Source organism: Notothenia rossii, assembly GCF_949606895.1.
Source record: "Notothenia rossii genome assembly, chromosome: 9".
Classification (NCBI taxonomy): Eukaryota; Metazoa; Chordata; class Actinopteri; order Perciformes; family Nototheniidae; genus Notothenia; species Notothenia rossii.
Window position 1 is genome coordinate 62,033,759 of NC_136907.1, and position 12,572 is coordinate 62,046,330.

At 41.6% G+C, this 12,572-nt stretch overlaps 1 protein-coding gene and 1 long non-coding RNA gene across 16 annotated transcripts in view; one reads left to right on the forward strand and one right to left on the reverse strand.

Moving 5' to 3' along the window:
* LOC307020475 overlaps window positions 1-4,419 on the forward strand; it is a 43,457-nt gene extending 39,038 nt beyond the window's left edge. For both annotated transcript variants that reach the window (XR_013802900.1, XR_013802901.1), the window contains exons 2-3: window positions 3,871-4,001; window positions 4,280-4,419. This is a non-coding gene — a long non-coding RNA (uncharacterized lncRNA). The remainder of the gene's footprint in view (window positions 1-3,870; window positions 4,002-4,279) is intronic.
* On the reverse strand, window positions 3,064-12,471 carry aknad1 (AKNA domain containing 1). 14 transcript variants are annotated; one of them, XM_079651841.1, is made up of 22 exons: window positions 12,044-12,471; window positions 10,746-10,959; window positions 9,217-10,418; window positions 9,016-9,090; window positions 8,803-8,914; window positions 7,937-8,085; window positions 7,798-7,857; window positions 7,577-7,710; window positions 7,286-7,478; window positions 6,757-6,923; window positions 6,311-6,487; window positions 5,953-6,109; window positions 5,768-5,862; window positions 5,504-5,694; window positions 5,297-5,411; window positions 4,978-5,190; window positions 4,642-4,739; window positions 4,420-4,566; window positions 4,250-4,327; window positions 3,864-3,972; window positions 3,587-3,746; window positions 3,064-3,425 (listed from the first exon to the last, which is right to left on the reverse strand). In XM_079651841.1, the coding sequence occupies exons 2-22, from the start codon at window positions 10,942-10,944 to the stop codon at window positions 3,234-3,236; spliced, it is 4,023 nt and encodes a 1,340-aa protein (XP_079507967.1). In that variant the 5' UTR covers window positions 10,945-10,959; window positions 12,044-12,471; the 3' UTR covers window positions 3,064-3,233. The 14 variants fall into 14 exon arrangements, with proteins under 14 accessions (XP_079507967.1, XP_079507973.1, XP_079507972.1 ...); XM_079651847.1 differs by having other exon boundaries at window positions 4,978-5,151; window positions 5,953-6,112; XM_079651846.1 differs by having other exon boundaries at window positions 4,642-4,703; window positions 5,953-6,112.
* Window positions 12,472-12,572: the final 101 nt, after the last annotated feature.

The following is a 12,572-nucleotide window of genomic DNA, read 5'->3' on the forward strand; positions in this document are numbered from 1 at the left end:
TTCTTTCACCACAACACTTGCAAACAAATCAAACCAGCAGAAACAAGCGAGATCATGTAACCACATACAACATGCATTTGGTTAACTAATTTAATATATTACATTTTACTAGAGCTACATTTACCGTAGTGTTATAACATGAATTTATCCACAGTTCAGTGTTCAAACGGTTCCAGTTAAGGTGACACAGTTGAGATGAGGTGAGGTTATAATAGCTATAATTGCTTTTCTTCTCCCCAGTGGGTGTCAGGTGTGTTATGAAGATGGTAGGGAGGATACAAGGAGCCTAGATCAAATCTTTTGTGCATAAGGCCAAAAGGAAGGAGCTGCTCATATTCAACTCCATGGAAATTAGATAATTACGCTTTAAAAGAGTTCACAGAACAAAAAGTAACAGTTTCAGATCTTTCATTGTTTTGTATATGATGTTACAACGTAATTCAATTCATGGTCAATGGAGCAAATCATTGTTTTATCTTATCATTAGGACAATATAAAAAAAATCAGATTTTCTTGATCTCGAATCATTACGTGTTTAGTCAAGATAATTGACTGACCTTTTATTGAGTTGTGTAATGTAGGAAAACAAATGTTCTACCCTAGCTCTGTGCAGAAGGATGCGCGTGTCTACTCATGGACAAGAGGCTCTCCTGAGCTTTAGCTTACGTCAAAGAGGACACCATTAATGTTTGTATCTCGCATTGTCATGACCAAGAGCCTCTCATGGGTAGATGCAGGGCTGTTTATCATCCCCAAAACATGTTTACAAAACCGGGACAGCACTCCAAAGGCCCACTTTGAATACAAATGTTGAATCCCTACCAAAGCAGACAAAGATATCAGTAAAGAACACTTTTGCTGTTTGATAATCTCAGAGAAAGGAGTTATCCAATCAGTGTCTGTGTCTTTCCCACACCTTTTAAAAAAAAATCATATGTATTTCTTTGTGGGGAAAACTATCTTTGTTGTCTCATTTACTGTAAGGGGCACATGCTTTGCTTCACACAAACACAAACATCCACCACGCACACGCAATTTGCGAACATGATATGAGGGGAAAAGGCTAACCGAAAGTTTTATGTGGCGTGCGGTCAGGTTTCACGAAGGCAAATAACAATCCTTATTTGTATTAAAAGTCATTTGGAAATTACTAAAATACTACACAGCGTTTCCTTTAAAGGTCCCATGTCATGCTTTTCCGGTTATTACCCGTCCCCTTGTGTGTTATGAAGGTTTTATGCATGTAAACGGTCTGCAGAGTCAAAACCCTCAAAGTACACCCTGTAGCCACACAGAAAATACCTCTATGCTGCACCAGAATGCCTCGTTGGAGATTTGTCTTTTTCCATTTGTTTCTTCCTGGGTACAGTGACGTGCCCATACCCAAATGGACCCATTGGTCCAAATGGACCAACCCGTGGAGCTCCTCATACACACACACACTCTCACAGCGGCGAAACTGTGACGCGCTGGGGGCAGGTGGGCTAGTGGAGCCTCGCAGCGGCGAAACTGTGGCGTGCTTACACTGTAGGTGCTCCGCGTTTGGGGGTGCGGGTGCTAGTGGAGCCTCGCAGATGGGGGTGCTGCAGCCCCCTTAGCACCCCCCCCCCCTTTCTGCGTCCATTCGCGATGTCCCGCTGTCTCGCAGACCCCACGCAGCAAGCGGGAAATGAACCCAGCTCACACTGTCCGCTCCTCGCAGCAGTGAGCCGCGCAACGTCCCGCCAACACGGCACCCAGACCCCATGCAGCTTTCTCATCTGTTTGTCATTACTGGTGTCATTTCCTGGTTGCTAACGCCAATGTAACACATCATCACTGATGTTCCGCTGTAACGGTGGTAGACTCATCAGAACAGAGTGGGCGAGCTGCGAGCATAGTGGGCTCACAGGGAGGGGGGGGGGGGGGGCAGGAGCTCCAACAAGCTGTTTAGGACAGAGAGTGAATACAAATACTATACAGAGATGCTGGATGAGAAACCAATGTGAGTTTGGAAAATTGCACAATGTAAATCTATTCTAGTAGACCTCAACAATGGAATTATGATCAGTAGAAATGGCCATGACATGGGACCTTTAACATAAAATGGCATCAAATGTCTTATTTTGTCCACACCTCAAAGATATTCAGTTAACCGTCATAGAGTAAAGAAACAATAATCTCTTCATATTTAAAAAGCTTTTTTTTCCAAAAATAAAACTCAAACTGACTAATCAACCATCAAAATAGGCGATTTATTTAATCAACGTAAACAAATAATATTTGCAGCTTTTGTGTACATTAAAAATGGATTATTACACATTCAACATGAGATAAACAGCACTAAAATCCATGATCCAGACAATGACCTGGTGCTGTCTCACACTTCCTGCTGTGTATTTGTGTCTAAATATCAGACTGCCCTGGTCACGCTTCCCTCACTGTGACTACTCTGCTCTGGTGGTGGCCTTCAGGTTAGTGAACACTGAGAATATCAATATATAAACAATCAGACAGAGCAGGTCAGGAATGTTGTTTGGACACATCTTTTTCCCTGATACCCCCCTCAGAACAACAGGGAAACTAGACCCCCACAAACAAAAAATGAAGTCAGCCCGGCATCAGCAGGCTGCGAGACGACAAAGCCCTCCGACAGAAACTCAGTAAGCAGACACTGTGTCAGCAGCACCCACAGGCCAGCGCGTTGAGGTGTCACATCAGCATAGCAGCTATAAGGACACTCATCTGAAATAACGACTGTTAAATGGATAATCCTTTGGCAGCTTGACTGGACTGGATATCTAATAGTTCTGAAGCAGGTGAAATAGAACTGGAAAAAAAACGGATTATAAAAAAACAGGGTTTATGTTTATTGCTTCTTCTGCTGTTTGTCCGATTTTGGGCCCTTACTAGAGGTCACATTTGCATCATATCAATCGTCTTGTGTTGGACATTGGTTTTTTTCCGGTGTGAAAATAAATGAGATGCTGGATGCTTTTCCTTAAAAATAATGAAGTGGCATTAAGGCATGTAATAACAATGTCAACGTGTTTAACATGCAATTCATAAATAAAAGTGCACTGAAAGGTTCACATTTTTTATTTTTGCAGTGTGATTTCAGACATCCAATTAAATTATAAATAAACAAACATACAACCATTTAAAAAAAACAATAACTTAACACAAACACATCTTTAAATAACTTATTATCCAACAATACATTTTCCACAAAGACACACAGTACAGATTGATGATTACAGAGTAAACTGATCTGAACTCTTCTTGTGGCGATGCTTCCTGCCCCCTCGTGGCTGCTTGTGCAGTTTACTGTGGAGATGAGCCTCTGCCAGGTCAGCTGACAGCCTCTTGGCCAGGCGGTCGGTGGTCCTCTTCATGCTGCGGGCCACCTCTATAGCCTTGTCCAGAGTCCTGCTCATTTCTTCCTCCTAAAAACAAGTCTCCATGAGCTGAGCATGGACTAAAACTCACAACAATGACAAATTGTTTGCTTTTCTTGTCGAGGAACACAGCAGATGTTCCTGTATACAGACAGGATGTGTGACAGAATAGTCAGCAGCCATGCATGTGTAGAGGTGGGATGTCTCACCTTGCTCCCTCTGCGTCTGCCCGTCCTGCTGATAGTCTTTGAGGACACTGCTGCTGGGGACGGTGTCCTCTGGAAGTACACATCACTGGGCAGGAGGGCGGTGTCTGACTGGGTGGAGCGCTTTCTGTGGACGTGCAGCGGAGGCTCCCTCACTTTATAGCTGAGTTTGAGGACGGAATGCAAGAGAGAATGATATCATTGAATATGTTTATGTGGGAAACCTCTGATAAATATCTGTCTGCTTGCGGTTAGAGTTGTGTTTGTGTCACTTGCTCACCTTGCAGGCAGGCTGCTGCAGGAGCCGTAGCTGACCTGGAGAAGAGGCTTCTGAAGAGAGGAGAAAAGAGACGTCCTCCCCTTGGAGTAAAAACTCTCCATGATGGCAGCTAACAGCAGAGACATGAAAAGCACTACGGTATGTATTCCAAGCAAACTCAATACTGCATAATGTATGATTTTTTTATTTGAAGTTGGGGATTGTGTTTTATCTCTGCCCTGTTGGACACTGTTGATATTGTGCTTTTTAGTATATGCCAATTAGTTTATTTTGGAAAAATACAATTGAAATCTGTCATATTTAAAACAACACATACTGTTTCATTAAATAATCACAATGACAACAAACTGTTGACGTTATAATCCTAAAGTCATAAAATAACTTACTTTGTGTTCTCTGCTTACCTCCTTTTAAAGGGGAGCTGGTCAGACGAGAGTCCTTTCCCTCTGACCCTGAAGGACACACTATTAGATTCATTATCCTTTCTATGTACATCAAATGAAATTCAGAAGCAAATGAATGATGTCCTGAACTGTCAAAAACGTGTGGCCCTGACCTCTGTTGGATTGCAGCCCCTCATGTAGCTTACATTGACTCTCAGGTGCAGATCGCACACTGCTGCTGCCTTTCCTGCCCTCTACAGGTGAGCTCTGCAGCTGTAACATCATCTCAGAGCCAGATGTGTCACCACCACTGTCTGTACCTGGAGAGCAAATGATTACAGACATGGAGTGTTTTGCTCCAATTTGCTTATTAGTGTGAACTGGTAGAAGAGTACCTTTGCTCTTGCTTGGTTCCATGTCTGAAGAGATCCAGTCCTCTATCCTCGCCTCACTGGAACTGAGATCGCACACAGTTTGTGTGTTACTCTGTGGCCTTCACACAACAAAGGTAAGAATAAAAAGGATCACCATGTCTCATCAGCTGTCTAAAAGGAATATTCTGGAATTGCATCTATTGTGCAGTATCTATTTATCTCATGGAAGCTTTTTATTTGTGGTTATCTGATTATTATACAATAAATATTGAAGGTAAAATACAACTAAATATTACATCAACACACCCTAACATTGCCCATTATCCTTCTGTTCCAATCGAAGGACCCGCTCCTCACCTGTTGCATGCTGGTCTGTGGTGGGTCCGGGGTCTGGTTTTAGACTTGTGCTCCTGCCTGTATTTGGAGGTGAGATAGTCCATCTTCTGTGCCAGATGAGGCAGCTGGACCAAGCCCTCGTTTAGTTCTTTCTTCAGCCGGGATACCTCTGACTGCAAGACCAGGATAGCCTCGCTAAGCACATGAAAACACACAGAGATGTGCAGGCGTCCACTATGAAAACAGGCAGTGTGAAGATTAAGACTTGTATCAGATTTGTACTATGTGATTTACTTCATTGTGTGTTTTAACTACTTTTTGTCTCTTTTAACATACTGACCTGTTGCAGGAGCACGAGTCCAGCGGGCTGCCTCTCTCCTCCGTATCCATGGTGATGCTCAGTGCTGGTTCAGATACTTGTTGATGGAGCTGGGCAGAGAGGCTGCTTTCAAACTCTGTTCAGTCAGTGGTTGAAAAGAGTTAATCATTTATTTATTGACCAGATAAAATAAAAGCAGATCTTCTTCCTTCAGGCAGATTTGCTCACCTTGCAGCCTGACTGAAGGCTCCTTGGTGGTGCTCTCCACCCAGCGCTCCACTGCTGCACCACAGGACTGTGTCTGGACAGAGGGGTGGGGGCTAGCCCACCGTTGGGGGACAGGGTGAATGGCTGTCTGCACGTTGGAGCAGGAGCCCTCACTGGCGGAGCTACTTAAACCATCATTCTGGGACTGCACACTGTAGATGGGAGGATCAAACGGTTATTGGTATGTACATAATGCCTGTGGATCATTTTAATAAATACTTGTACCTTTCTGTGAGCAGATTCTGCTGAAATGGTCCGGAGGTGGATTGATTTAAGTATGAGCTCCCAAATCCACTGTCTGTCTCTGGACTCACAATCCTCTGCATCCCAGAAAAAAAACACACATCAGTCAAAATAAAGAAGCCAGTGCATCCTCCACGTCACTTTAACTTAAACATCGTGTGACTGACCTGTGATACAGAAGAGGTGTTGAGGGGCGGCTCTGAGGGACTGAGGCTATCTGAGGGTCTGGGTGCATCGAAGGAAGAGGAGATCTCCACAGCCAGACTAACACGCTCGCCCAGATCACATTCACCTGCCTGGTTCAGGACACTATCCGGGGTGCTACTACTGCAACAACAAGTGAGATATTTAGTGAGTCTGTGGAGCAGGGAGAGAGGAGGGTGAGAGTTTTGTTGTTTAAAAGTTTAAATACATGTGAGGTTAGCTCACTTACACATTGAAGCAATTACAAGACGGATTACTTGTATTATCCATGCAAGGGGTAACAGTTAGCTCTTCTACTTCTATATTGTCAGGTACACTTACCTGTGGGGTGTCCAATGCCTCAGTCTTGAAGATGAGCTACTTTCACTCAAGTATGCTAAGATGTTACTGTCATCCAACGCCTCTGACGAGACAGAGCCTCTCTCTTCTTCAGCTGTCTGTCCTTCCAGTCCCTCCAGAGAGCCCAGTGAGCTCCTGATGCAGGACAGAGAGGAGAACCTGCACACAGAGACATAAACACTGTGTGGAACCTAACACCAACACTGCACCTGAAACACTATCTGCCCACAGGAAGGCTGAGAACGTGCCTGTTATTATTGAGCACAAACACAGAATGCAAGAACCTCTCAAAACATCAATGGCAAGGAACAATTCTAACAGTGAAACATGCACAGTGGGATATTTTATATAGCATCCTAAACCAGGGTTTTTCTGCACACTACATTATTCATATATTTTTTGATTGTTTCAAAAATGTTAACAAGTACCTTGAATGAGAGTAGGTGTTATTTTCCAGTAAAAGTTCCGTTGTTATGAGTTCACTGCTTTGTTGTAACACATCTTCATGGAATTCACTGGCCTCCTCCACTTCCTCCTCTTTTTCTTCCTCATCCTCCGTCTTATACACCTCAGTAGAAAAATGTGCACTTGGCCTCTAAAACAATTTGCAGTTAGAATAATTTAGAAAAGTGTCAATGATTCTTCTTTTTTTTTTTTACATATTGTATATATTGTTAAATGTCACTATTTCCAATTCCTTTTAACATTCATGTTTTTGTTTTTAAATAGTCAGAACTTATCCAAATTTTGCATTTAAAATCTATCATTTCACATATCAATAATACAAATAAATAAATGTGTCTGTTTATCTGTTTATTTATGAAAACATCACCAAGCTTTGTGGCGTGACATTTCAAACAAAGCCAAAAACTTATCTGTCTAGTAATTATTGAAATATTTGGACTGAGTGGTGGACTGAGATTCCATGGTCAGTGAGTGTGTCTGTGAGTTGGTTACCTCATGCAGGGATGGTGGAGGTGAGGGTGTGGGCATGCAGAGAGGAGTGGGCTTCACATGCAGTATCTCCTTCATGTGTGTGGGAGTGGAGGACGAGTGGGGTGGAGATATCTGCTCACACACGTTTTTATCTATAATCTCCTTTATGTCCTCAAGGTGCATCCCTATCCTGAAAATGTCTCCCTCCACCAACCTGCACATGTTTTGGCACACACATACACATTTTGTGAATGGATGCAAACACATGATACTGACACTTTCACAGTGGTGCGATGGTTGTGTGGTTTTAACCTGTTTGGGTCAAATGTGCCAACGTTCCTACACAGGCCCATGTAGTTTTGCATCTCCAGAGCTCGGTGCTCTTCCTTCCTACTGATGTATTTTCTCTCCAGTTGGTCCTGAGCCTCCATCATGCTCCTCAACATCTGACAATGGACACGATTTATATTTTATTCATCACCATATTCTGTACATCACATATATAGAAAAAACATTAAAGGAACAATACTAACCATTTGCTGTTCTGCCGTGCTCATTGACATTTTGCTCACACTCAATTTGAATTCTTCCACCTAAATAGAAGAATGTTGATAAATGGTTGAGTGCATTTTATGGCAACTTAGTAATATCCTGACTCATCTTCAGACTTACATTCTGCATGAACTGGCTGATGATGTCTGTCAGCTCTGCAGTCATTATTTCCCCATCACTGGGACCCTCCTCAGGCTGGCTGGGGGAAGCGGCGGTCACCACTGTGGTGTTGCTCTGGGGGGTTGTTTCTCCTTTCTCACCTAAATGTTCTTAATTCAAAGCAAAGCTAGATTGAAACACACTGAATAATAATAATAATAATAATAATAATACATTTGATTGATATAGTGCCTCTCATGAAACCCAAGGACACTTGGCAAAACAGCATATTAATATATACTGTACATTTTGCACTCACAGGTTATTGTTTAAGCATTGCTGTCAATGTCAACTTTTTATGTTGTCAGATGTTTTTTTTTTTTTTTTTTTTAGGAAGAGCAACAGAAGCACTGGGTCGAAAACAATGTTCCCCTCTGGGACAATACATATAACCCTACACCTTCCTTTATAACATCTAATCTTTAGATTACAGATAAGGGGACTCACTTTTTTTATAAATGTTTTATTTTGTATTTACCTCATCAGTGTAAATGATGGAGAACATACATTAAGCTAATATTTAATCAGTGTGCTCGAATTAGTTAATTTTGGTAAACTATAAAAAATAAATACAAATTAAACATGAACCATACAGCTACGAGTTGTGATTTAAAAATATGACATAGATATATTTCAGTTAGGTGTTAAGTTGTTGAGTTAACAGCCATTGTTTTCCACTTTATTGAAGTGCTCCATCAGCAAAGTAAAGAGGTCTGTGCAACTAGAAAAGTGTCATCTGACCTCATTTATCACTATGGAAACCAGCTGCACGCTTCACTGCATAATGCTGTCCTGTCATAATATCAGATGTCGAAACTGAGACGTACCTGACGTGGGAAGGCGAGGAGGCGAAGATCCAACATGGCGTCCCTCAACTAAGTTTCCTTGATGATCATCTTCACACTCTAAATAAAGCATCACCTCTGAGGAGGGCTGAACCTGTTAAAGAGATCCATAAACGTAAAGTTACTGAAACTGTAAATGATTTCTTGCACATACATGATATGGGTCAGTCAAAAATGCACCAACTTTTTACTTACATTGGTTCCTATTCTCATTTGATCTATAAGGTTCTCTGCTTCAGCATACTTGGTAAGTAGTTTGTCATATTCAGCCTAAAGACATATGGAAATATTCAAATGTTAATCCCAAGGAATATGAACAGAATTATTTGTGTGCACATTTTTGAGAGAATAAAAGCAAACTTCACCAAAGGCAGACTACATCCTGAATGTTTTTACCTGCAGGTGATGCACCAGTGCTGGAGCAGTCTGTTTGTCCTCGTCTTTGAAGACATATGGGTTCTCTGATGGCTGGATTGAATCTTCCATGACTCTGTTGATCAAATCTAACATCCCTGGAGAGGATTGGGCTCTGTGCATGGTGCTGGGACTCTGAGGAACAGGTTTGACAGGTGCACTCGGAGCTTTGGGGATTTTTACCTTTGAGGCTACCTTGGAGAAGTCAGGGAGTGGGTAATGGACCTTGCCTTGGCCATACTTGATGTCGCTGAAGGACCTGGTGCGCACAAGTGGGCCTCTCTGAACCAGGTCATCCTCTACCTTTTCCTGATTCTCTAGATCTACATCACTTGTATCCCCACTGCCCTGTTCTGAGTTTATACTTGGAGAGCAAGATATTATACTGTCAGAAGCAGCAGAGGGGACATTATCAATTTCACTTTCTGCTTTTTCCTCTAAACTTGAATTTTTTGATGCAGTCTTCTCATTCCTCATGTCCGAACAGAAGCTCTGATTGGTCTTGGAACTACAAGCAGGGCTCTCTGAGTGGTTACTCTTAATTACTGTGCTGTTATGTGTTAGACGCCAGCTAAACAAAGTGTCTTCCACGCTCTCCAGCAGAGACACCTCTGGCAGGGTCTCCGCCTCGATCAGCCTACCTGACCGCAATAACTCCTCCTGGGAGAAATGTTGCAGCAACAGCTGGCTCATATCTGAAGGACAAGGACATGGGGGGGCAACCTTCAATGACTTGGAAGCATCCACACGGATTTCCCGTTCAGTATTGGCATCCACTTGCGACAACGTTTCTTGTTTCTCAGAGTTATGCCCAATAGAAACCAAGCCTTCAATGATTTCCTCTCTATCTCTTGTATTACATTCAAGCACACCAGGAACATCAGGACTTGAATGAAATGTATCTCTTCCGTCAGAGCTCATATCAACCTCAGAGGTAGCCGTTTGGTTGAAATAGAGGCTTCCGAGGTCACCATCATAAGGTAAGTCATCCTGATCCTCGTCACTGGTATCTTGTCCTGGTTCTTCATGCTTTAATGGCTGCTCATCTTGCACGGTGTTCGGTTTTTGGGCAGATACATGCAATATGCTGCTCTTGGTCTTGCTCTCTACAACCCTCTTACTCTGACTGCTGACAGAACTGGACTCTGAGGAGGTTACGTCCAAGGGTGACAGCTCTGTGCTCCCTGTAAGTTAAAGAACAACAACTACATAAATACCAAAATAGAGGGTTGCATGGATTCCTTTAAGCCATTGTATTCACTTTGTGGACATATGACATTTCACGTTTTAATGAAAGCTCTAAATGTGAATAATTTGTCATTACAATATATATATATTAGGAACCTGTTCTGAATCTGAGAGAACAACTATTTTATTAATGCAAACTTTGCTAAAAGTTTATAGAGTTTTTCAGAAAGTATATTGATGTATAGTTCAGGATAGATGAAAACAGGCAGGTTAACATCCAACCAAAAAACAAAAAAATAAATAGAGGTGACTCCAGGACTCACCGCTGAGATGGATGCTGGACTCTGAGGCTGCAGACTCTGCCTCGGACAGATGTAAGGCTAAAGAACGCTCCAAATCACTGAGGTGGAGACTTTCATCCTCACTGAGATCAACAAGGATGCTCTGCTGAATGCACCTCTCCCAGAGAACAGTGGGCAGGTCCTCTCCCTGAACATCCTCATCTGATTCCTCTCCCTCCATGGACACTGTTTTCACCTGTGTCAAGGCAGGGGGTAAGGAAGGAGGATGGAGCACCTGTTTTTATCACTTAGCAACGCAACTTGTTAAGTGACAACATTGGATCAAAATGTGCTAATCCGTCAATTATTTAACACACTTTGCATTGTGTGTTCAAATGTTTGTGTGACTTCTACAGTACAGTGTTTGTGTGAATGATGTTTATGGTTTAAGTGTGTGTGAAACAGCAGTATAAGAAATGTTAGTCAACTACTTAAAATAAATTCCAAAATACAAAAATACTCCATTACTAGAAAAAGTTCTAGATTTTAAATAATAGTTAAAAGTGTTATCAGCATTTACCAAAAGTAAAAGTACCTCTTGTGCATTTTGCTGCAGTTACCGGTATTTATTTTGTATCCATATTCTAAAAAGAATAATACATACGTACATACAATATTTATTGTAATATTTGTATGTACAGTATAGTAACTATATGTCAGATAAATGTAATAAAGTAAAATTCACATTATTTCATATTTGTATTTATTTATTTTGTAATAGTAAATACTGTACTTTAAGTAGCAGAAGACCTATTCAAGTGCAGTATGAGTAATCCAAACTGTACTGTAAGTACTGTAGCTTCTTGAGTGAATGTAATTAGTTTTTATGAGTGATGAAAGAAGTGCAAATCTGTTAACCACAGATAAAACTCATAGATTCAAAATCTTACAAGTAAGTTAGTTCACCTTCTTTTTATTCTAACTATTAAGAATAATAATTTGTTTAGTACAGTTTTGTAATTAATTTGAATTTGCAAAGTAACTACAGTCGTGGAGTGAAGATGACCTCCATCCTTGAAGTAGGATATAAGTGCAAATGAGCAAAAAATAAAAAAGCTCAATTAAATTACATTGCAGGCTACTTTAAAATAGACTACTAACGCTGCAGTAGCTTACTTGAGTACATTTACTCAGTAATTGTTCCACCATGTTGAGTGCGGCATTACAACAAATAGGCTACACACTAACACTGAACAGTCAAAAAGCAAGTACATATTTCAGTTTCCTTTCTGCTATTTGCTAACTTTACAGTCTAACATTACGTTGATGTGGTAACTTACTCCGCCTTTAAACTGGTTCTCAGCAGTGCCCCATTAGTTGATCCGATCCACAGCCGCTGCTCCTTTCCCTGACATCATCCTACAACTAGCTGCAGTGTTTCTGAGTCTTTCTTTCTTGACATATGCTTTCTCGAAAGGTTTAGTGTCTGTGGCATCATTAATAATGAAGTCTGCACGGCAGCGCTGAGCGTCTGGAGCCGGATGGCAGCGTACAGTGTGGTTGCTAGGAGACGATAGTGAAACCACCAAAAAGACTACTACTGATGTTAGTTAGCGTTAGCAAGTCAATACAACAATGTATTTAGACACTTATTGAGAGTCTTTTAGTGTGTCTGACTACACCCTGACAGCGGCCAGGTGTCCCTTTGTGCTCACTGAGAAAAAGTGTGTCTAATTGTCACATGATAAAGTTTGCTTGTCTGGTACTGACCGTACTGACAGCCAAATAATGAAAAATAAATACGTCACCGCTTTTCTATTCAAATCTATTGGTCCAATGACTGTTGTTCAGGGCGTGGCTATCTTTGAA